This window comes from Amaranthus tricolor, chromosome 9 (genome assembly GCF_026212465.1).
Source record: "Amaranthus tricolor cultivar Red isolate AtriRed21 chromosome 9, ASM2621246v1, whole genome shotgun sequence".
NCBI classification, from domain to species: domain Eukaryota; kingdom Viridiplantae; phylum Streptophyta; class Magnoliopsida; order Caryophyllales; family Amaranthaceae; genus Amaranthus; species Amaranthus tricolor.
The window spans coordinates 18,981,385-19,007,421 of record NC_080055.1 but is presented as its reverse complement, the minus strand read 5'-3'; the positions used below and the strand labels follow the sequence as shown (position 1 = coordinate 19,007,421).

The 26,037-nt window shown below is 31.8% G+C and overlaps 2 protein-coding genes across 2 annotated transcripts; both read left to right on the top strand.

The window, feature by feature from the left end:
- The first annotated feature begins 216 nt into the window (after nucleotides 1-216).
- On the top strand, nucleotides 217-1,677 carry LOC130824589 (uncharacterized). Its single transcript, XM_057689651.1, has 2 exons — nucleotides 217-941; nucleotides 1,253-1,677. Exons 1-2 carry the CDS (start codon nucleotides 888-890, stop codon nucleotides 1,568-1,570), a joined length of 372 nt encoding a protein of 123 aa, XP_057545634.1. The 5' UTR covers nucleotides 217-887; the 3' UTR covers nucleotides 1,571-1,677.
- Nucleotides 1,678-6,922: 5,245 nt separating this feature from the next.
- LOC130824588 (uncharacterized) lies at nucleotides 6,923-8,012 on the top strand. Its single transcript, XM_057689650.1, has one exon. The coding sequence runs from the start codon at nucleotides 7,117-7,119 to the stop codon at nucleotides 7,816-7,818; it is 702 nt and encodes a 233-aa protein (XP_057545633.1). The 5' UTR covers nucleotides 6,923-7,116; the 3' UTR covers nucleotides 7,819-8,012.
- Nucleotides 8,013-26,037: the final 18,025 nt, after the last annotated feature.

The window sequence follows — 26,037 nt, the reverse complement described above, 5'->3', positions numbered from 1 at the left end:
TAAGGGCAGGAAGAGGGCTATGTCTATAGCCTTATGTGGAAAAAATAAAATGGGGTTTGTGGATGCAACTGTTAAGAGACCAACAAGCACCTCACATGGAAAATCTTGGGACCGTGTAAACGATATTATCATAAGTTGGATAATGAATGCAGTTGATGAAAAATATAGCAAAAAGCATATTATGACTGAAAACTACCAAGTTTGGGCAATCTTCCTCAGCCTAATGGTTTCATATTGAGAAAGAGTTAAGCAAGATTACTCAAACACAAGATATGAGTATACAAGATTTTTACACCAAATTGAAAGGGATTGGGATGAGCTAGATGTTCTTAATCTTGTGGTGACCTGCAACTGTACTAGTTGTGAGTGCGACCTTTCTTTGAAAGTTTCTAAAAGCCAAAACAACAGAAGGCTAATAAAATTTTTGATGAAACTCAACAATATGTATCATCAAACAAGGAGCAACATATTGATGATAAAGCCTATCCCCACAGCAGCAGAAGCATATGGGATTCTCCTACAAAAGCAAGTTCATCAAGAAATTAGTAAGAGTATTGTTCTTGATGATCAAGATTATGTGACTTGTAGAGTTGAAAAAACAAAGTCTTATGATAATAAAATTAAAGGGAGAGTAAAACACTCAGGAACCAAGAGATAAAACAATTTCTACTTTGACCATTACAAGATCTCTGGACACACTCAAGATTGATGCAGGAAAATTCATGGGTATCACCCAAAATTCAAGAACACATGAACAAAGGATGGCAAGATTGCATCAAATGTATCTAATTCTGAACATATCAGCATTGATAATACTAATACTGTTGGTGAATCAAGACTTAATGATGAGCAAGTAGCTCAAATTCTTTCTTTATTAAACAAGTCCAATGTACAAAATGAAAGCAAGGAGCCTTCAATTCACACCTCTGCACATTTGGCTGGTAAGTTCTATTTTAATGTGCAAAATAATGAAACATGGATTGTTGATAATGGAGCGTTTGATCACATTTACTCAAAGTTGCAATTGTTTGCTAAATGTAATATGACAGAAGGGAAACTTCCTTTGATAATTATACCTGATGGAACTCAGCTAAAGGTTGAGATTCTAGGGACAGCAAAACTACCAAATGGTCTTGTCCTTAAAAATGTGTTGTATGTGCCAAAATTTTGTTTCAACTTGATCTCTATTAGTAAACTCATTAAAGATTTAAAATGTCACATAAGCTTTGATTCTAATGGGGGCTTTATACAGGAATCTTTCATGAAGAAGCCTTTGCTTCTTGGTAGGGCAAAGAATGCACTCTACTTCCTTCAAGACTTCACTGTCACAGAATGTTCTAACAAAGGAACCAATTACAAACATCATAATCAAGTAGCAACAACCTACAATGTTGATCCTCCAAATAGTAATGATGCAAGACTTTGGCATCTAAGAATGGGACATTTGCCATTCCAACAATTGTATTTTTTGTTTCCTGATCTAAAGATCAAGGCCATTCATAAAGAATGTTTCTGTACTATTTTTCCTTTAGCCAAGGATAGGCTAGGGACCGTTTCCCCAAAAGCATAATAAGAACAGTTGAGATTTTCAATTGCTACACATTGATATATGGGGGCCTTTAAGGCATAACTCTAGAATAAATTGTAAAAGTTTCATCACAATTGTTGATGATTACTCAAGGTTTACTTGAAGTAATCTTTATTCAAGAAAGTTCTGATTTTTTGTTACATTTCAAGCAATTTTATGAGCTAGCTCTTACTAGTGGAATGAAAAAATAGACATTTGTTAGAAGTCACCAGAGCATTATGATTTCAATCAAAATTGCCCATAAATTTTTGGGTTGATAGTTTGATGTGTGTTGTTCTTTTAATCAATAGGACGCCCTTACAAACATTAGCAAAGAAAATCCCCTATGAACTCATGTTTGGTTTTAAGCTGAATTATAATACTCTTAGAACCTTTGGATGCTTGTGTGTTGCTTCTACATCTAGCAGAAACAGAACCAAGCTTGATCCAAAAGCTTCTTCTTGTGTGTTTATAGGGTATGCTCCTTACAAAAAGAGATATAAGTTGTATGACCTAAAAACTAAATCATCATTCATATCCAGGGATGTAAGATTTTAAGAGAAATATTTTCCATATCAAACTAATTCTAATAGTCCAATACACACACAAAAATTCTTTCTTCCCTCCTCTAGTGACACTGAATTAGATCCTGATTTTGATTTTCCTAGCAGTAGCTTACCAACTACAAAAACTACCGATCATCAAGTGTTTAATCCAGTATCAAATTCAAATGATTGTGTTTCTGATGATCTACCAACTTTTAGAAATAAATCCACAAGATCAGTATATAAACCATCTTATTTGCAAGATTATATATGCAACAACATCTATACTCAGCATTGGTGCAATCTAGTTTCTTATCATAACCAAGATAAAAATCACCATTGCATAGCAGCAGCTTACAATGCTCATAATGAACAAAAAAGTTATGAAGAGGCTAGCAAAGATCCAAATTGGACAACAGCTATGAATAAGGAAATCCAAGCTCTGATTGACAACCAAACATGGGCAGTTGTTGACCTTCTTAAAGGCAACAAGGCTATAGGATCCAAATGGGTTTATAAAATTAAACTAAAGTCAGATGGATCATTAGAGAGATTAGAAATATGGCATAGACTACGAAGAGACTATTTCACCTGTCATGAAGATGATAACTGTTAGGTGTGTCCTTGCAATTAGATATCAATAATGCTTTCCTTCATGGTGATTTACATGAAGATGTATATATGAAAATGCCAAAGGGATTTCCTAATCCCCACAATCAAGTATGTCTTTTGAAAAAATCCTTATATGGTCTAAAACAAGCCTCGAGGCAATGGCATGCAAAATTAGTTAGTGCTTTGAAAGAGCTAGATTTTTTTAAGTCAAAGAATGATTATTCTTTGTTCACTAATGTGGGTGAACACATTACCATACTAGTTGTTTATGTAGATGATATTCTCATCACAGGAAGTGATGAACATGAGGTTATTGTTGTTAAACAGGATTTACACAATTCCTTTACTATTAAGGATTTAGGTGCCTTTCATTACTGTTTGGGCATAGAAATTAGCTACTCAGACAAAGCTATGAATCTTACTCAACATAAATATTCCAAGGAACTTCTTCAAGAAAGTGGAATTACATCTTTTCATATAGTAGTCACACCTCTACCAATAAATCTGAAGTTGTTAAAAAATGAGGGTAAATTATTCTCTGATCCTACTCTTTATAAGAAACTCATTGGTAAGCTAAATTTTTTGACACATACAACGCCAAATTTATCATACACCATTCAAACTCTAAGTCAATTCATGCAGACACCAAGAGTTCCTCACTGGCAGGCCCTAAAACACACCTTAAATTACATATATTCTACTTATGGACAGGGCATCATTTTACAAGGGAATAGTAAGCTTAGTTTGCAAGCTTTTAGTTATTCAGATTGGGCAGCATGCCCTAACACTCGAAGATCTGTTACCGACTACATTCTTATGTTAGGAAATTCACCTATAAGTTGGAAATCCAAAAAGCAATAAACTGTTTCCAGATCCAATTCTAAGGCTGAGCATAGAGCAATTGCCAATGCAGCTTCTGAAGTGGTTTGGATTGTTCGTTTATTGGAAGATCTTGGCTTAACTAAACTACATCCTGTTACTATACATTGTGATAACTAATCAGCAATTCACATTGCCAAGAATCCTATCCTCCATGACGGCACCAAGCATATTGAGGTGGACTACCATTTTATTAGGGAGAAAATTGTTGAAGGATTACTCAATCTAACATATCTACCTATAAAGAACCAACTGGCTGACGTTCTCACAAAAATTCTCCCATCCTCACAGTTCAATAGTTTACTTGGCAAACTAGGAGTTTCTTATAACAGCTCCTAGTTTGAGGGGGAGGTGTTAGAATATGGTATTTGTGTTTCTAAACAGATGGTATGCTACTGTGCAAGTGCAAGGGTGTTAGCTTCAGTGTTCAACTATCTAAATCAAAAGTGTGCAGCAAGTGCAATGCAAAGTGTGCAACAAGTGTAGTGCATGTGCAACAGGTGTGTAATGGAAAGTGTTGATTAACAAGTACAACAATGTGCAGTTGTAATCCTTCTCTATTGTTATTAGACATGTGTTGTATTGTTTAGATAGGTATTTTTATGTTATAACAGTATGTAAAAGTTTGTTATAACTAACTCTTAGTTTAAGGATTCTTTATTTCATTCTGATTGTTGAAGGCTATATATATAGATAGCCTATCTCTTTGTAAACTTAAGATTTTCATTTTAGTATGTCTCTGATATTTCAGTTATTTATATTTTTATTGAATCTAAAAATTAATAGAGTTACAAACCCCTTATGAATGCATAAATGAAAATTTTAAGTGAATTTTGATTGAAAAAAAAATATTTGTATGCTTTTTATTGACATGATATTTCAATAGAAGTATCGGAGGGAGTATTTTGGTGAATAGTTTCAAGTTGCCATTGTTAATGGCGCCAAAACCAAATTATTTTTCATGAAGGTTTCATTCCTCTAAAAAGGAAGTAGAAAAAGAAGAGGGATAAGATAAAAGAGAAAGCAAGTCTAAAAACAACAAAAATAAGATTCTCTTATTCTTTGTCAATAAACAAGAAAAATAATTTCATAGCTACTCAAATTCGAAACGGCAATTGCTAAGCATAAAAGTGGTGTCTACAGTAATATAAGACGGTGTTTGGTTGATAGTAGTATAATTTTGATTAGAAGGTGTGGAAAGATGAAAGCATGGAAGCATAGACTTACTTTGGGAACACAATTCCATTTCTCTTTCTTAGCTTGTGCGGCAATCACGGTGACCTAATACAACATAGGAATTACGGACCCTTGCTTTCCATCCAAAATTTATCTGATCTTGTAGACGAATTTAATTTGATCTGACTTTAAAAATGAATTATAATTATGTAAATATTAATATGAATGCAAATTCAATTTTAAATCGACCCAGAACACCTAACTCAAAATCTACTCGATGACTCCAATGAATATTTCTACTTTCTATATTTTGTTTGATTTTTATTTACATAATTTCTCTATCGTCATTGTCTTCTTTACAATTATTTCTGACTACTTAATTTAATATTCTCATTTTCTAAATATTTATGTACTAAAAATATTATGGGACATATAGAGTATTATAAATGTCTTAATATTGGCAAAATATAATTTTTATGAGCAATTTTAAATATAAAAATAATTCCAATTTATTCGAAGTTTAAGCCACAGCCTCTTCGCGGTAAAAGTAGTACTGAATTTGTTTTCATTTTCACTCTTTGAGATAACAAGCGTGTTGTCCTCCTATAGTCTCTGCTAATCACTGATGATACATATCAAACGTTCAATAATAACGGTTTAATAATAATGGTTCGATTCACTATCGACATTTAATAGTAAGAATGATACTGAAAAATAAGCGTAATCTTGGTAGAAAAATCACTCAGCGTGTTAATTATATTCTTTATTCTAATTGAACGTCTTAATTTCTTCACAAAATTCATGCTAAGCATTACCATTTAAAGGATAGTATAAAGTGATGATGAAAAATTGTGAAAAAATTAGAATGACATAATACATTTAGCACTAGTAAGTAGTATCTTTTTGTCCCATGTAATAATTCTAATAATTCAATTCTAGTTGAGCGTGTCGTAATTTGACGAAGTTTGACTTGTCAGGACTTGATGTTACTTATATATCCCTGTGTAGAGCGCTCTTGGTTATTATTGACCATATTCCTAATCTTTATCCTCACTCTAGGTTGAGTACGGATATAAATTATTCGTTATATTCCTTCATTCAGATCCAATTTTCAAGTAGAATATTGAGATGATAAGTAAAGCTATGGCTAATAACTATGATTATATTCTATAATCGAATGGGCTATGAGGGAAACATTTATCAATAAACCAGCTGGTCACATCCAAAAACATTGATTTGGTTAACAGAAGTAGTTGACATATGACTATCTCCAAAGATGTGTTTGTCAAATAATAGTAATGGTAGTCTTCATAAACACGAACCGTGAGTCTAAATATAGCTACCTCTCTTTGTCCGAGTATGACATTTCTCCAAATCTATGTGCTCAAATGTCATAGGTCATAATTTTTCAGGTTGTTTTTATGGCTAGTTAGTTCGAGCAACTTACCACTTTTAACCTATATTACTCGATCAAAAGCTTATTGTAGTAATGTTTAACTGTCATGACAATGTCTAGAAAATAAATGAAAAGTAATTAGAGGTGCTCGAAACATAAACACTAGAACTATTATTTTGTTTCTATTTCACCTTGGTCAATTGAGAAAAACAAGAAAATGTGGACAAAAAAACTATTTAAGTAAAAAATAGGACTCATCAAAATTGTAAAATTTTTGGGAGTTGTTCTGTTCTAATATTGAAAACTAATTGTGTGAAAAACAAAAGAATAAATACTTTGATAGATCATGGGATAGGGCGAGAGAAGGGGAAATCGTTACATTAAAATCGAATTCAGAATCATACCTGTAAAACTGATACTTACTCTCAAATTGATATGGATCCGACTCACATGTCGAGTTATTTTTTAGAAACAAAGTACATTATAAAATGTTTCACAAGTACAAATTATTAATCCAAGGGAGCACTCATTAATGGAAGAACAAGAAGGATAAAAAGATACATAATTAAAGCAAGAAAGAGATTAGAATGTAATCAAGATTAAGGAGCTTGTCATTTCCCTAAAGTGCATACACACCAACCAAAATGTACCATCAAAAAAGGTACATAAATCTAAAGTGCACTTTAAATTAACAATTTAATTACACTATAATATACTCTCCATTTTCCCCCAATAAGGCTTTCAAAAAACTTTGGATCCAAACACTTCCTTATTACAATAAAGTTTTATGACTCATATTTTTGACCACCCACCATTTTTTTTCTTTTATTTACCAAAATAAAAAGAAAAAAACATAATTTTTGTTCATGATCTTTTCTTAAAGTATATGTTTATGAAGGGCTCTCAAAACCAACATCATTTATCTTTAGAAAACAGAAAAAATGTTGCTAAGAAACTCCATAACCAATACTAAGAAGTTTTTTCAGAAAACATTAGAAAATTTCAAGTCATTTCTTTCAACAGGAAACACATATCAGAAACTACCTAAAACACCTCCATTTCACCCATTCTCTTGTGGGCCCAATCCAAATGATCAATTGGATCATAACAATGATTTGGATAATTTCTACAATGAGTTCACAAATCAATGGGATTTATCCAAGAAAAAGATGAAAAAAAAGGCTCAAAAAAAGAATCACAAGTTTTTCTTACAAGACTGTCAGAGAGAAAGCATCAATTTTTCTGCAATAACTGAAGAAAATGTGAAAAACCCAGAAAAAAATGGTGATTTTGAGACTAAAAAAAGTTATATTAATGCAGAAAATGGAGATATTTTGAAGAAGAAGAGGTTTAATATAATAAACCCAGGGATTATGAGGAAGGCTGAATTGTGTTCAAGAAGTGTAAGAGAAAAAAGGGTGTGTTTTGTAGAAGAGAAATTAAAGGAATTAGAGATGATGGATAAGGGAAATGTTGATTATAATAAGGTTGATTTTGAAGAGTTTCTGCATTATTATTCAAGGCTTACATGTCCAGCTTATCTTGATATAGTTGATAAGTTCTTGATGGAGATGTATACCGAGTTTTTCAATCCTCAGGTGTGTCTGAATGTTAAGAATTTGAGACCTATTCTTCAGGATTAGAGAAGTTACAGGTAGTTTTGGTTTGATTATTTGTTGATCGTTGATCGCTGATTGTTGATTGTTGTTGATCGATGATGATGATGATTATTGCTAGGTTTCTAATAATGATTGAGTGTGCTTTATGCTTTGTAACAATGAAAAATTTGACAGTTTTTATGTAATTACGTTGTACTGTACTTGCTATATTTGACTTTTTACAGATTCTAATATATTATTTTGATCATTTATATATTGAATTATAAACATCCAAAAATTTTAAAAAATTAACAAAATAAATGTATGCGATTACAGGACTCAAATAAAATCTCACTTGACTATATTTTTCTTACACATTAGTCGTTATATAATACAAGCTTGAACGATGAATAGTGTCAAAAAACGTAATGTAGCGAGTATTTCGGAATGAAGGAAGTATGTAATGACTCATGAGTGAGGCAGTGTGATGCATTTTCCGGTCTAGGAAAGTGCATACTTCCTCAATTCTAAATTACTTGCAAAGTTGCAATATTATAAATATTGTACTATTCACTCAACGATCTTAATTATTGATTAATTCTTAATCTATAAGTTAAAATATGGTCAAGTCGAATCTGGTTTGATGTGTCTCAATACAAAAATTATTAATATCAAGTTTTTATAATTTTTTATTATACATAATTAGAGATATTAAGGATTAAATTAGTACGTTGAAATGCATGAAAAAGTAAATGTTGCAAATATTTTAGAACGGAGGAAGTAATAATCTACATTGCCAAACAATGAAGTTTTGGTTAATCTGATGATTGAAGTTCTATGTTATGTTATAAAGTATATATTGTATGTTTAGTTACACGGTCTTTATGAATGGCACTAAACTTTTCACCTAAAACAAAGAATGGAGGGAATTTGGACCCCTAAGTCCATAACCATCCCTTAGATCGGTTCCTAGTATCAAATTAAAAATCACTCTAACCAAAAGTTTTCACTTGGTGATTTGAGCTTGTTAGCGCAAAGTTTTTATTTATAATGTATCATTTTCAATCTGAAACATGTTCGTTGGGTTCATGCAGAACAATTTGTGTATGAATGCACATACTAATTCAGCAACTAGAAGAATGACAAAGTTTTAATCGCAAAAAATTGGAGTCGGCTTTATATATACTTCGTATAATTATAACATGAAAGTGAAAAAGAATGTGAAATTGCTGAGATTGAATTTGCTTGTAGTTCTAGTATATCCAAATAGTAGCAGGGAACTAGAAATGTACTTTAATTACCCAATAATTATTGTTTTTCATATCTGCTTTGATCATATATTTTTCTTTTTCATAATTTTAAGAAGTTTCATTTCCTCTGTGTTGAAACATATTTATGTCAACCAAACAAGCAGAATTTTCCTATATTTGTGAAACATCTAATTTAAGTCATTAACAAAAGTTCAAATGTGATGATAAATTAAAGACTTATAGGATGCACTTTGGAAAAACGGGAAGAAAGTAGAGAAAAACTATGGAAATAAGGAAGAAAAAAGATAAAGTGAGAAAATTGTTTACTTGTTTTCTTGCTAGAAAATGAGTTCAAAGCATCTTTTACAGGGGAAGAAAGATGTCAAATAATAATTGCAACAATTAACGAGTCACAACCTTTGGCATTTCATCTACTCATAACTCCTAAGCTATTTGTCAGATTTAGAAAGACAATGAACAGTACAAGTAGAATGGTATTCTATTGATTCATACACCTTCATGGAGAATATATATACAAGAATGGGAATAAATCATATCCCATAAAATAAGCCTAAAAATACTATGTCCATATTTTTCCTATAAATAAAGCTAAATATAAGGAAGTGATATTTGCCTAAAGATAAATTAATATTCTTGAAGACATTTAGCTTAATACACCCCCTCAAGTTGGAGCGTAAGGATCATAAATGCCCAACTTGCAGAGTAAGAATTCGTAGTGAGTTTTCCCAAGTGTTTTGGTAAAGATATCAGCCAATTGATTAGTAGTAGACACATAAGAAGGATCAATGAGTTCTTCTTGAACAGCATCCCGGATAAAATGACAATCAACCTCGATATGTTTAATTCGTTCATGAAGGACTCGATTCCTGGCCATATGAAGAGCGGACTGACTATCACACAATAAAGGAATAGCTTTAGGTTGATGTACCCCTAAGCTTAAAAGTAAACCTTTTAACCATTTTAGCTCACATGTGATAGAAGCCATAGAATGGTATTCAGCCTCGGCAGAAGAACGAGCCATAGTGGGTTGTTTCTTTGTTTTCCAAGAAATCGGAGAATCACCAAGAAAAATTAGTCATCCAGAAAGAGAACGACGAGTCAAAGGACAAGCAGCCCAATCAGAGTCACACCATCCTTTTAAGGAAAGGTCAGTGTTAGAAGACAATAAAATTCCTTGACCGAGATACTTCTTCAAATATTTAACAACTCGCAAAATTACATCCCAATGACCTTGGCGAGGTTCATGCATGAACTGGGAGAGAACATGAACAGAGTACGCCAAATTTGGGCGAGTAACAACCAAATAAATCAAATGACACACAAGGCGTCGATAAGGATCTGGGTTAGAGAGTAGAGGACTAGTAGAATGGGCTAACTAATGATTCTGCTCAATTAGAGTACTAGCAGGTTTGAAACCAAGAAGACCTGTATCAGAAATAATATCAAGTGTGTGTTTTCTTTTACTGGGGAAAATACCTGATAAACTACGTGCAACCTCTATACCTAAGAAGTATTTAAGACGACCGAAATCCTTCATATGGAAACACGAACTCAAATATTTTTTGAAGGAGATTAATGTAGTAGGATCATTTCCAGAGATAAGAAGGTCATCGACATATACAAGAACATTTATTTGAATAGAGGCTTTATAGTAAGTAAAAAGAGAATAGTCAGAATAAGAGTGCAAAAAACCATATGATTTTAAGGCGGTAACTAATTTAGAAAACCAACATCAAGGTGCCTATTTAAGACCATATAAGGACCCTTTCAAACGACAAACCATGCCTGGGTTATCAGAAGTAAAGCCAAAAGCAAGCTTCATGTAAACTTCTTCATCAAGATTATCGTGAAGAAAAGCATTATGCACATCCATTTGATGTGGATCCCAATTCTTAGAAGCAGCTATAGCAAGGAAAACACGAACATTTACCATTTTGCTACTGGGGCAAATGTTTCATTGTAACTAAGACCTTCGATATGATGATTCCCAAAAACAACAAGACGAGCTTTAAGACGCTCAATGTTATCGTCAGAATTATATTTTATCTTGTATACCCATTTGGTACCAAGAGCTTTCTTCCCTTCAGGTAAATTAGTCTTATACCAAATGTTATAGTCCTCCAATGCCTTAATTTCTTTTTGCATAGCCTCTCTCCAACCAACGTCTTTAATGGCTTCTTTAAAAGATCAAGGCTCAACCCTAGCGGTCACAGCTGCTAAGAAATTTCTATGTGGAATAGTAAATTTATCAAATTAATATAATGTGCTATAGGATAAGGAGTACCTAAGGAAGACATAGATGTAGGTGTAGAGTGAGATGGACTTTTGGCGGTTACAGAATTAGCGACGTAGTCACGAAGCCGAAAAGACGATAGTTTCTCACGGTGGCCACAACCCAAGTTTTTGTTATCAGTAGCACTATGACTAACATTATCAGAGATAGATATATCAACAGAATCAGTAGAAGGAACATTATTAGAACTAGTGGGATTAGATGTAGTAGAATCTTCTAAAGAAGATGAGAAGGTAGAGGAATGAGTTTGAGATATGTGAGTATTATCAGGAGTACGTATACTCGTAGAATGGGGAACAGGATTATACTCGAACATATCATAGTCAGTAATAAGAATACCATATTTTCAGTGATGAAAGTATCAGAGGCGAAGTGACATGATTTGAACACCCCGTATCTAGCCATGGCCACGGTTCGGGTTGGGCCGGTTCCATCCGGTTCCGGCTCCACCCGGTTCCAGTTTCATTTGGAACCTGTCGCGACCAGTTTCGGTTCCGGGCGGTTTCAAACGGTTCCTTGGCGGTTTCGGCGGATCCAATTCACGGGACGGGCGGGTCGGACCATCGGTTCCATTTTTATTTTTTCTTTAAATATTTATATAATATAAAAATACTATAATATTGCGGACGTACCTTTGATGATTACTTGATTATTAGCCAAATTCATTGCTTGTTAATAAAAAAAAGAGGGAAAAAATGGACTTGAACCTAGTACCCAAAGGAATACTAAGCTGCCTACGTATCCCGAAGGAATCAAAGTCCACCTAGTTCTTTGTCATACCTTTTATTTTTAGTTTTTGAATATTGATTTATCGTTGTCCGATTGATCCTATTCGTCTTCGTCATCATCATCTGGTTGGTTAGATGCTTCCACTGACTTTCCTCCTGACGATGATGCAGATGTATCCATCATCATCGAAAGATCATCATCATCATCTTGATCATCATCATTCCTTAGTCCTTGTGTTCGAATCTCCGCTTGATCCCAATCTTTCTTGCAAACACATATTTGAGTACTATGTGGAGCAAGACGAGATCTCTTTTCGTCTAAAACTCTTCTACCTGCACTAAAAGCAGACTCCGACGCAATTGTAGAAACAGGAATTGCAAGGATATCCTTTGCAATTCTCGATAATATGGAAAATTTTACAGATTTTTCTTTCCATCACTCTAAAATATCATAGCTACCTTGGTCACTTTCAAAGTGGTGTTTAAGATAACTATCTAATTCTATATATGAAGTGGAGGATGAAGAAGAAGATGATCCTACAAAACTATCATCTTGGCTCATAATATTAGCTATTACGGAATTATAATAAGAGGGACGTGCCGAAACGCTTGCACGCCTAGACGTATCGCGTTTTTGGTTATATACACTAGCATAATAAACATAAAGTTCTGCTAAAAGTTTTTTACAACTTCCAACATAATTATGTACATCACTAGGCGGGCGATCTAATGATTGGTAGTAAAATCCAATTACTTTAGTAAGGACTTCTGTTTTAAAACATGGGTCTAAAATGGTTGCAATTCCATAAATATAAGGAAAATCGATAAAATATGCCTTCCATTTATCCATCATATTTACAAGAATCGACTTTAAATATGGGTTAGTATCATCATGCGTATGTTTAAGAAGATGATAAAAAATAGTAATACACTCACTTATTACTAAGTGGACGTTCGGTTCATAAACATATGAAAAAATCTTAGTTGCGTGGTCATACGCTTCTAATATTTTATGTACACCTATAGCTAATTCTCATGTGTCATCAGTTATATAGCTATCTGTACACTCACTATATAGTTGTGTTATAAGCTTATCGCCTTTCTTAATAAATCGTTGGTTGAACCCCAACGTGTAGGAGTATCTAATGACCAATACACTTTTTTAGTTGATATTGGTCACATAATTGTTTATATCGTCTCTTTATCTTTCCAATTCTAAGCCACTTCACTATATCTCTAATTGGATCTAATAAATCGCTTAATTTTTTTATACCTGCTTGGCAAGATAAGTTAATTATATGAGCACAACAACGTATGTGTAATAAGCTACCCCCAAGGATAAAACTAAAAGCACGCTCATTATACAAAAGTTTCATACATTTAATGTTAGCGGTTGCATTATCGGTAGAACAACAAAATATCTTATCTAATAAGTTCCATTCTCTACATATCTCTACTAATCTATATTTTATGTTTTCACCCGTATGTCTTTCTAGCATTGTCTCAAAAGCAATTATTCTTTTTGGAATTATCCAATTTTGATCTATCCAATGTGCTGTTACATACATATAAGATTCTAAATGTGGGGGAGCAGACCAAATATCAGTTGTTATGCTAACCCTACCATTAAAAGATTTAAACATTTCAATTAATTCATAGCGCATTGATTCATATAATTTAATTGTGCGTCTTTTAAGAGTGCTCTTAGGGATTGCTCTATATTGTGGTTGCAAAGTTTTTCTAGTGAAACGCTCGTGTGCCCTACTTTCACCGTGGTTAAAAGGCGATTCATCACAAATTACATACTTAGAAAATTCATCAATCATATCGTTACGATTATATTTAAAAGGCGTACCTGTGCTGGGAATGTCCCACTGTCGGCTTCCACTTGTGGTCCCGCTGCCGCTTGCTGCATAAGTTTCTTTTGTGATTCTATGCTTCTTTGCCAAATGTTTGTTAAAAGATCTCGTACCACCACCTAACACGTATTCACAAAACACAATAAATAAATTTTTATAAAATATGAATATATAATGTATGTATAAAAACTGAAAAAGTATTTACCTTTGGCGAAATTGTATGAAATTAAGGGCTTTACTCCTTGACTTTCACAAATTTGACAAGTGCATAAGAAAACATCTGGATTGTCGGTTGGTTCTTTTGTAAAATACGACCACACATGTGAAACAGCACTACCACTAGGAGGTGGCATTGCCGGAAAAGGTTGTCTTACTGGTTCATCTTCATCTAAATTTAAGTATAAAGACATACTCAGATATATACCACAATATATAAATAAATAATAATTTAAAATTTAATCAATTTGAAGAATAAAATTATAAAACTAACCGATAGTTTGGAAATTGACTCGTTTACCACGAGCTTGTCTTTGTTGTTGTTGTAGTTGTTCTTCATGTGATCTTGTTGATGACTGTCGAGAATTATGTATCCCAATAGGGGTCGTTGGTTCCTCTTCTTGTTCTTCTTCTTCATCAATTTGTATTTCTCTTTCCCCTTCTTCTGCATAATTGTGTAATTCTTGGTCGTATCCTTCTGGATAATTTGGTTCAAAATTATAATTACTAATCGAAGGTGTTGTTGATACCGACGAAGTTGAAGTGACCTTTCTTTTGGAGCTAGAACCTCCCAATAATTTTGCCACTTTAGTAACTTTTTTAGAGGCTTTTTTCAAAAAGAAGACATGATAATATTGAAATAATAATAGAATTAAAAAATAAATAAATAATTAATTAATAAACTAATTATGTAATTAACTAAATTAAAAAATAATTAAAAAACTAATTATGTAATTAAGAGAATAATTGCGTAATTAAGTAATTAAGTAGAGAGAGTAAGTAGAGAGAGTAAGAGAAGAGATGAGTTGTGAATGAAAATGATTGAAAGTGATGGGTATTTATAGGAAAAATGGCAACGGCTATATAACGGCTAGTTTCACGGCTCCGGTTCCATGGAACCGCTGGGCCGGTTCACCCGGACCGAACCCGGTTCCGGTTCCATGGAACCGTTGAGCCGGTTCACCCGGAATGGTCCCGGTTCCGGTTCCATGGAACCGTTGGACCGGTTCCGGTTCCAACCCGCGGTTCTTAGGTTCGGTTCATGCATTTTTTTTCGGCGGTTTCACGGTTCCGGCAGTTTCACGGTTCCGCGGATCGGGCCGGTTCAGAACCTGTCGCGAACTGTTCCGGTTCCAAGCGGTTCGGGACCGGTTTGGTTCCGGGTAACCCGTTCCGTGGCCATCCCTACCCGTATCAATAAGCCAAGAGAGATAGGTCTTACCATGAAGACGCGAAGTGACATTAAAGTTACCAAATAAAGTAAGAAGAGATGTCCATTGATCAGTTGTAAATCCTGGAAGAGGCGATCCCCCTGGTCGAGGTGTGTGACTGATGGAATGAGCAGATGAAAGTTCCACGGAGCTGTTGTTCACAACAGCATTATTTGCACACACAACAGGTACTGAATTTGTGTGTGTAACTTGAGATGAATGAGCAATTTGTGACTTCCCTTTATAGTTATTTTTTGAGTTAGACTTCTCAAAGTTTTCAATGTACCAATCGGGAAAACCGTGCAATATGAAACATCCAGCATTGTCATACCCTTTCCGGTTGCAATGTGTACAATATAACTTGGAACGATCAAGTTTATAACGTTCTAGTCCACGGACAGCAAAGCCAACCACCGGAACAGACTGCTCACGACCTTGAGTGATACCACGAACACGCTCTTCTTGAATTACTTATTGTAATGTCCGATTCAATGATGGCAAAGGAACTTGAGAGAGCAAAGTGGAGCGAAGATTGCCATAATATTCACTACAAAGCCCAAGTAAAAACTGCTGCAAGCGATCATTGTCTCGTCCCTTTTCATATGCTTGACCTACATTACAGTTACAGTGTCCGCAAGTACATGATATTATAGGATCGTGATGATCCAACTCATCCCATAGCACACCCAACTTACTGTAATAAACATTAACTGCCATAGTTTTGGTTTGTTCACATTTAGTTAGTTCAGTTTTCAATTGATGTATGCGTGGTCTATTTACTACAGAAAAACATTCATGTAAATCATCCCAAAGACGCTTTGCATTATCATATTTAGAGAGGATGGATAATACCTCGGGATGGAATGTATTGGTGATCCATGAGACAAGCATACAATGAATAGTTCTCCAATCTTCCTCGGTACACGGTGAAACAAAGGAATTGATAGTCCCGTTGAGAAATCTGAATTTACGGCGTGAAGTGAGGGATACACGAATGGCATACGACCAATCATCAAAGTTGTCAAGTTTTAAACGTACCAGAGTAATATGATCACCGGGTTTATCTTGAGGACCGAGGAAGAACGAAGAGTTAGGTGTAATTGTGGGAAGAGGTGGTATTCTCTCACCATCAACCATGGTGATGTTGAGAAAGAAAGAAGAAGACAGGAAAAAAAACTTATTTACCTGCTCAATACCATGTAAAAATTAGAAAGACAATGAACAGTACAAGTAGAATGGTTTTGTATAGATTCATATACCTTAATGGAGAATATATACAACAATGGGAATAAATCATATCCCATAAAATAAGCCTAAAAATATTATGTCCATATTTTTCTTATAAATAAAGCTAAATATAAGGAAGTGATATTTTCCTAAAGATAGATTAATATTCTTAAAGATATTTAGCTTAATACTATTCATGTACACCAATTAATCTAGACTTAATGATGAACTTATTAAATAAGGCAGACTAAAACTCTCATTTACTAACAGGTGCAACAATAGTAACCTTACGCAATAATAGAAAACATCCCCAGATTGTATCATTCTCTTCATTGAACTCAATTCATTTATTCCTTTCATCTACTTATATATGTTCTCTTATTGTAAAAATTAATGTTACAACTAATAAAAGGTGCAATGTAATAAAAAAAAGTTGTAATTTCATAACGACAAGTAATGCTATCACCCTTAGTCTTGACATGATATTCACACTGTGTGTTTGTCAGTATTAAATAGTGAGAATGGTAATAAAATATTGAAACATTGGTATAAATTGAGTTGAAAGCTCTCTTGGCAAGTTTAAGTGTATTTTACTTTAATCATCTTATTTTCATCACAAAAATTTATTCCAATGCAATACCAATGAAATGACATGGTATATTTCATGAAAATATACACGACAAATAATTCTCATTGTCTCCGTTTAGTACAATCAACCAAACGAGCCATTATCGACACCGATAATTATATTTACCAAACTCAGCTCTAGCTCAATGGGTCAGTTCATCCAAGCCTATGCCAAATGGGCCTTTGAATTCAATAGACTTGATACAAACGATTTTTTTAAAAAAAATTTCTCCAATGAGACCACCACACTTATGCGACCTCTGGTCCAAATTATTATATTTTATAATTTTTACTCCCTTCTATTCTTCCTACTTGTCCATTTACTTTTTGATACTATTCATTAATCAATCTTAATTTGTATTTTGTTCTTAATTTATAAGTTAATTATAGTCATGTGGGATCTTATTTTATTCCTCTTAATAAAAATATTATTAATATCGAATTTTTAAAATTTTTAATCATGCACTATTAAAGATATTAAAGGTTAAAAATATTGCCTCAACATGTGTAAAATAAGGTAAATAGGACACGTACGGTGAATAGGAGAGAGAGAATTTTTTACTTTTACCCACCAATTTCAAGACTTAAAACATTCATTTAGGATTTAAAATGACTATTTTAAGGCTTAAAACTCTCTCCAAGCCTTAACGTTCCCCCTACATGGTTTAAATTTATATTTTAACTAACTACTCTATGTGTTAAATGTCTATTTCAAAGTTTAAAATTTTATTTCAATAAATAAAGTCTCTACTCTAAGCCTTAACCTTCCTTCACCAAGTGCTCAAATTGCCTACTGTAAAATTAAAAATGACTACTCTTTGGTTTTAAAATTGGTAATTTTAGGTTTAAAATATCTATTTCAATGTCTAAAATGCCCATTTTCAGCCTTAAAGTGCAACTCTAAGTAAATATTTTTTAAAGTTAGTACAAATTTTTCCTTAAAAGTTGTTTATTTTAATTTGTTTATTGTGGGTTGGGCCGGTTGGCTGACCTGGTTGCCTATGTAAGGTGATCTCACATGAGACTTGCTATTAAGTCGTAATGGAAAGCTAAAAACAAAAACATTTTAATGAGCAACATTATTAATCAAATAACATGGTACATTACATAAAAATTTACACAATAAATAATTATCATTATCACTATTTAGTATAATTAACCAAATGAGCCATTATACACCGATAATTGTATCTACCACACCAAGCCTATGTCAACTAGGCCTTAAAAGTCAATAGACTTGATGCAGAAGGTTTTAAAAACACATATTATCCAATTTGAACACCACACTTATGCGACCGAGCCATCCTATTAATTAATTTTTTTTACCTACCACCTTAAAGACATAAAAACTTATTTTACACTTAAAATATTAATTTTAAAGTTTAAAACCCCTTCTTTAAGCTTTAATTTTTCTTCTTCAAGATTAAAATTTAATTTTGGGAAATTTTACAAGGTACCATCAAACTTTCATGAAATGTCAGTAGTAGCACTTTTGTAAGAATTTTTCACATGGTAACATTCAATTTATGCCTTATCTAACTGCCGTAGTATTTTCTGTTAAATTCTTGTCAGTTTCCGTTTAATTTACCATTTTGACGTTTCTACCCTTACTAAGTGTTGGTTGTTGTCTTTATAATTTCCCCTAAATCATTTTTATGCTCTCAAATGTTTAATTAACCATTTTAATGTTTAATTCACCGTTTAATTCATCAACACTCTCAAATGTTTAGCGAAAATTATGAAGACAACAACCAACACTTAATAAGGGTAGAAAAGTCAAAATGGTGAGTTAAACGAAAATTGATAAGAATTTAACGAAAAATGCTACGATAGTTAGATAAGGCATAAATTGGATGTTACCATGTGGAAAAATCTTGCAAAAGTGCTACCACTGGCGTTTCATGAAAGTTCGATGCTACCATGTGGAATTTCCCTTTAATTTTTAACTAACCAATCTTACAATTAAAATATCTATTTCAAAGCTTAAAATCTCTAACTCCAAAGCTTAAAATCTCTACCTAAAATTTCGACATTCCTTTACCAAAGGCTCAAATTGCCTATTTCAAGACTTAAAAAGACTAATCATTAGCTTTAAAATTTTCTGTTTCAAAACTTAAATTGCCTATTTCTAAACACCCATCCTAACCCTTAACGTGGCAACAACAAATAACTATTTTTGAAACGGCCCGTCTTGTATGAGACCATCTCACGGTGAGACGATTTCAAAACAAGAAGCCCATAAGCAAAAAGTTTTTATTATTAAGCTATTTAACTTAAGTATGAGGCATGTCTCACAGTGAGACCGTCTCGTACAAGAATTTGTGTTTTTGAAAATTTACAAATTTTTCGATTTTTAATTATGGGCTTGGCTAACCTTGTCACCCATATAAGGCGATCTCACATGACATTTGTTGTTTATAAGAAAACGGCTAATCTCTTGAGAGACCATCTCTTTGAGAGACGTCTCTCAGAACCAGTCCATTAAAACTTAATGCCTACTTATACTATTCTCAATGCCTACTTACCGTATCCTTAATGCCTACTTACAATATTTCAAAAAATATTCATTAGGCCGACCCAATTAAAAATGATCTCTCAAACAATGTCTCACAAGAATTTTGTGATTAGAAAATCGAATAAGCCAAGAATGCAGGGAGAATACGTTTGGGCTCAGTTATAAAAGGGGCGGAAAGCTTATAAAGAAGAGGACTAAAGTTGATTAATAATGAGGGAAGCCCAACCTTGTTATTGGGCACGAATCAAGAGTACTTAACCGGCCAGTCTTATAGAAGACCATCTCATCATGAGACGAGTCTATATAAAACTTATTTTTCTAAGTGATCACTTTAAAATTGTAAGTGATCACTTTAAGGTTATAGGTGATAACTTTAAGACTGTAAAAAGTCATCATTTTAAAAATAAATGTAAATTGGGTTAACCAATTAAAATGGTCTCACCGTAAAACCGTCTCATATAAATTTGTGATACTTAACTGGGGTAGGTCAAGGAAACTAATAGAGGTGATCAAACACCGGGCCGGGCCGAGAGGCAAAAATCTGTCCATTTATGCGGGCCGGGCCGGGCCAAAAAGTTATTGCCCAAACCCGCACTTTGCGGACTTGCGGGCTTTTGCGGGCCTATGTTACATATTATTTATATATATTATGTAAAATTTAAATAACTTTATAATTTTTAAATTTTTATGTAAAATTTGTTTATCCAATCTAAAAGATACTATTATAAAGTATTGAAAATCTAAAGAGATTGAAGTAGCCAATATAAATGACAAACTCATGGTCCCTGCCTCCCTCCTGCTGCTTGCAGTGTTGTACCAAACAATTTCTTCTATTTTTTATTTTAAATTAATTTTAAGATAACCATGATTATTTCACCATAACTTAAAGCACTCATCAATAATGCTTTAAATTAAAAACTCTCACTTTTTTATTTAATAATTTCTAATCAATCACCGTGATTTGTAAATAAGCAAAAAAATAAAAATATAAAACTAAAATAAATAAAACCAAAAAAGACAAAGAAATTCACAAAACTACAAATACAATTATTGCATATTATACATAATTTAAAACACAAATTAAAAATAATTGAAATAATCAAATACAATTGTTACATATTATACATAATATAAAACAAATTTAAAATGCAAATCATGAACACACACTATTTCGGGCCGGGCCAGACCGGCCCGCGGGCCAAACACCAAATCCCAAACCTGTCCCAAAAAAAATCGGGCACTTATTTTCTACCCAAACCCGCCCATCGGGCCATATTTTGACACCCAAACCCTCACTTTTTCGGGCCGGGCCGCCCATGATCACCTCTAGAAACTAACGTTATTTTAGTTGGCTTTTCCTCCTCATTCTTCTTTTTCTCATATTTTTGTTAATAAATAGAAAATATTTTAAATAGTTTTTATTATTTTTATTTAATTAATTAATTTAATTTCATATATTATATTAATGAGAAGAGAACGACGAAAAAACCATATTTTTTCTCTTTTGCAATATCAAAATATACCATGAGACCTTTATACTTGAAAGATATTTACTATTCATCCACCTATGTCTTTTACACTCCTCTGCAATCTGCATCACTTATTTAGATTTATATGCTTTTGGTAGAAAGAGTAAGAAATTGGACATAGTGCTTTACAGTAGTGGGTTATTTCGAAATAAGAAAAAGTATAGAAAATAAAAATGGTTATATTTAAAAATAATTTATTCACACGAATTAAAATGAAATATGAGGAAAATTGGGTTGGACATAAAACTAAGCATTTTTAATGATACAAAGTTATATATATAGTTATATGAGATATTGATTTATGTGTACTTAATTGATATTAGATTTTTAAAACTTTTAGTTAACGCCCAATTGAAAGTATTAAGGATAAAAATAGTGTGTGCTTTGTATATTATATTGGGAGAAAATGTGGTCACTAAAAGACCAATTGAAGTAACTTTAGTCACTTAAAGATTGACATGAGGGGAGTTTATCATATAATTAATTTGCAGTTGGAGAATAAAATAAAAAATATAAAGCGAACAAAAAAAATAAAAGAGATAAAAGGAGATGATGAATTTAATGGTCAAACTAAAAGAGAGAAGGTGACACCAAAATCAAAAAGTATAAATCACTAGTAATACAGAATTAAAGAGATTAATCAAAATCGAAAGGGTGTCACGTACAATGAGGCAAAAAGTGTTCAAAAGAATTTTACTTTTTTCAGTATAATTTAAAACGTTGATTATTGAAAATATTACTCATAATAAATCCATTTTTTATTAATTTTTCTATAATTATCTCAACTTTTGATTAAACATAAATGATCTTAAATTTACGATTAATTATCCAAAAACATTGTTACACAAATGGTAATCAATTACTCCGGAGTTATTGCTATTAAAAACAGAAAAAATAAAATAAAATATCATAATTATTAAAACTTAAAAGTTAAAATAAAAAAATAAATTTACTTGATTTTTCTTTTATATTTTTTTATTTTTCAATTTAAATAATTTAATTTTATATTTAATTTTTTATGTGAAATGATTTACCTTGGTGCATTCTTTGCAAGCACCCCTAATATTTAGAATTATTCATATTTAATCAAAAGTTGAAATTATTATACGAAAATCAATAAAATGTTTGAGGTCAATCCGTTTTAGGATTTCATTTGATTGAAAATAAGAAATTTTTTACATAATACTTTTCTTTTTCACTGGCTCGGACACGTTGGGAAATTTGCTAATTCCGTGTGTGAATTGATCTTCGAGGTAAACAACTCAGGTATTCTTCTAGTCTTGGAAAATATTTGGGAGATTATTTTGGTTAATTTTTCCTTGATTATTTTAATATTAGTATAAAACTCGTGCAATGCACAGAGTTGTTAATATAAAGATAAATATAGAACACGAGCAATTTTTAAGATTTCTAATAATATCTCTAATTCACTAATTCAATACTTAATATCTCTAATTATGTATAGTAAAAATTTGTAAAAGTTTTATATTAATAATCTTTGCAATGAGACGAATCAAACAAGATCTCACTTGACTATGTTTTAACTTATAGATAAAAACAAATCACAAATTAAAAGTGATGAATGAATAGTGTTATTTTGTATAATGTTGCAATTAATTTGGAACGGAGAAAGTACTAAAATGATAAATAAATTTTTAAAAGATAATGCTACGGTTTTTATTAACTACAATAAACATAGTTTGCAAAAAATATTGTCTAAATAATTTGGAAAATTCTTTTCTAAACAAAGATACAATTAATTAAGCATATTATTTGCAAAAAGTTTTGAAATAAGTTCACATAATAGTAGTGATAGCATCTATCTAATTAAATTTCTTTAATTTAGAAAATCCTTAAATCACGAATTATGTCATTTATAAAGTCAAAAATTATGCTTTGATATTAATTACATGATTGACATTGTTCTAATAAATTTTTTAAATAAACTATCGTTTTTAGATGTAATTTTAAAGAAGTATCCATATCAAAATTTAACATCCCAATATAATTTTAATCTATTTGGCAAATGACTATGAGACTGTCATTTGTCATTTTACAGTAAAATTATTAAATTATATGATTATGATTGACACATACATTCATTTTATCCTAATTATAAAGTAAAAAATTAATTAAAATAAATTATTCTAAAATAACAAATTTATTGTCCACTAATGATAATGTCAATTTGAAATTAAAAGTTGAAAATTCATGTTTGGCTTGCTTTGAATTACATTGAGAATTCCTCTAATGTAAACGACTAATATATACCCACGCTACAAAAATCATTGCCTTGATTTCACTTGTTGAGATCCTACACAAACATAAAATCTAATAATATTTAGGAAAAATTAATCTAATATTTGAGATATTTGCGGTGAGCCGAGAATAATCTCATATTTAGATTATTTTTTAATATAATAATCTAACTTTTGTCAAACATTGCACACAATATACCATATTACTAATAATAAGTAATCATAGAATATGTTACTCACAAACTTAGGCAAAGGTTGAATTATTCACAACGAATTAAGGAAAAATATTGGATTGATAGAAAATAATCTAAAGGTGGGATAAGGCCTAGCGAACGAGCAAAATGTTGGATTATAAATATCAATTTTTCTAACATTTGTTCGACTAGACATCTTTTATTGTATGAAAATTCTTTTTCCACGCATACAGAAAAAATTTCACATATCAAATTATATAAGATATTCTTACTGCCCGTACCAAACAACCTGGTCTTTCAAACAATACATACATTTTATATTAAAAAAAACAAATAAAAACCTTAAATTAGTCCCAAGCCTTCATGATATTTTTTTAAATTTCATCCAAATCGACAAAAAATGGGGGACCTAAATTCTAATTGCAAGAAATTATAGTAGTCAAGCACATTTCAGTGTAAGCTAAAAATTTTCTTATGATGGACCAGCAGCACATGAGCCATGCCATAGTATTCAATTTTTTGGTCCTGGTTCGTATAGCTACCTATAACCTATGTTGCTAGGTAGTTCTTTCTACGGGCTGGTTGGTGGGTGGGTGGGGCTAAAGTGTAGCATTCGGGTCATATTTTGCTAAGTAAACATAATAATGTTCACACATAAACTCCATGCTGTTCCCAGGTTTAATACTTGGTTTATCCTTGTGGTTATCACGTTCACTTGGACCACCCCCTTAAGTATCAAAATCTAAAGGCATAAATCACCAAATTCTCATATTTGTGACACTCAAAGTACATATTTTTTTGGTATTAAGTGGTATTTTGATTGTAGTTTCAGGAATAATTGCACTTATTTAGCTCGTTTGTCCACTTTCTGAGCAAAAACATAAATAATAAAATAATTTGCATCGATATCCGGTCAATAACGAAATTCTTCTATTATCACGTGTATGAAACATGCTATTATGAGAATATCGTTGAAATTTGTTGTAAATAACTCCAACAAATATGACTTATGAATACAAACAGAATCATTCACTTCCTAATTATTTATTTTTCAAATAAATTTTTTTGAGAAATCTTGACTAACTTGAGAATCAGAGGGTTATTCTAGGAATCGGTTCATACTAACTAAGATTTGCCAGTGCTTTCAAATCAAAGTTCAATTGGTATTTTAAGATCATGAAGAACATTCAACAAAACTCATCAACACTCATCTCACCTTCAACAATTTCATACTCAAGCACAATCATTTTAGACGTATTTCGTGTTTTTATATAACATTAGAATAGTTTTTTATTAATCAAATCAGCTTTCAAATATAGAAATAAAACAAAATTATATACGTTGATCTTAAATAATTGAAATTTTAGACTAGCTAGTATTAATAACTATTTGGATATATTTATTATCCTATTAGGGTTTGTATACATGATTATGGTACTTAGTTGATAGTCATGGTATTGGTAGGTAGTACATTGTACTATACTAGTCTCAATGTCTCATTAAAGGATCCAACTATTCTTTCAAGGATGCCCTTATAGTCTATCCGCTATAGTAGTCCTAATGGCAACCACAAAATCAAATTAAATTTATTCAACTTTAGTAGTCTTGCTTAATGTAAGTCAATCATTCAAAACACACAAATCTTCAATTTTTCTAATCTAATGTACATTAACTCAATTCTTGCTCATTACCAAATCAAAAATCAAAATCAACTAATTTTTTAATAATAATAATAATAATAATAATAATAATAATAATAATAATAATAATAATAATAATAATAATAATAATAATAATGATAATAATAATAGCTATTTATCTAAAAAAAAAAGATGATAAGTCATATTTTTCTAAAACTATTGATTGTAGCGGGTAAACGAACCAGAAAAATCCTTTAAAAATAAAATGAAAAAAGTAATGTTTTTTTTAAGAAAAAAACAATATTGTGACAACATGGTGAGTATGGATGATTGATTGCAAAACAAAAACTATAATGCAGACTATATACAATAGCAAGCAACTGATATAGAAAATCTTCCAATTATATTTATAGTTCACGAATATATCAGCCATAAAGAAAATAAGAAAATTATACCTTATTATTTCCTAAAATTAAGAATTGAAATTATATAGTTAGCTTAATCATAGTGATTGTGTCTTTAGCTAATTCTTATTTATTAATTATTATTATTATTATGGCTTAGTCCCTTTGTTCAGCTCTTATTGTGATTTGTACCTAATTTTTCTTAAGTGGTCATGGTTTCACTCGTCTCTCTTTCTTTGCAGGACTTTTTTTATATAGAGGTTTAATTCAGAGCATGTATTTGTCTTTACCC

Coding starts and splice junctions, on each gene's coding strand:
- LOC130824589 (XM_057689651.1), top strand. CDS start 888: ATGTACAAAATGAAAGCAAGGAGCCTTCAATTCACACCTCTGCACATT. Junction 942..1,252: donor CACCTCTGCACATTTGGCTG/GTAAGTTCTATT, acceptor GGCTTTATACAG/GAATCTTTCATGAAGAAGCC.
- LOC130824588 (XM_057689650.1), top strand. CDS start 7,117: ATGTTGCTAAGAAACTCCATAACCAATACTAAGAAGTTTTTTCAGAAA.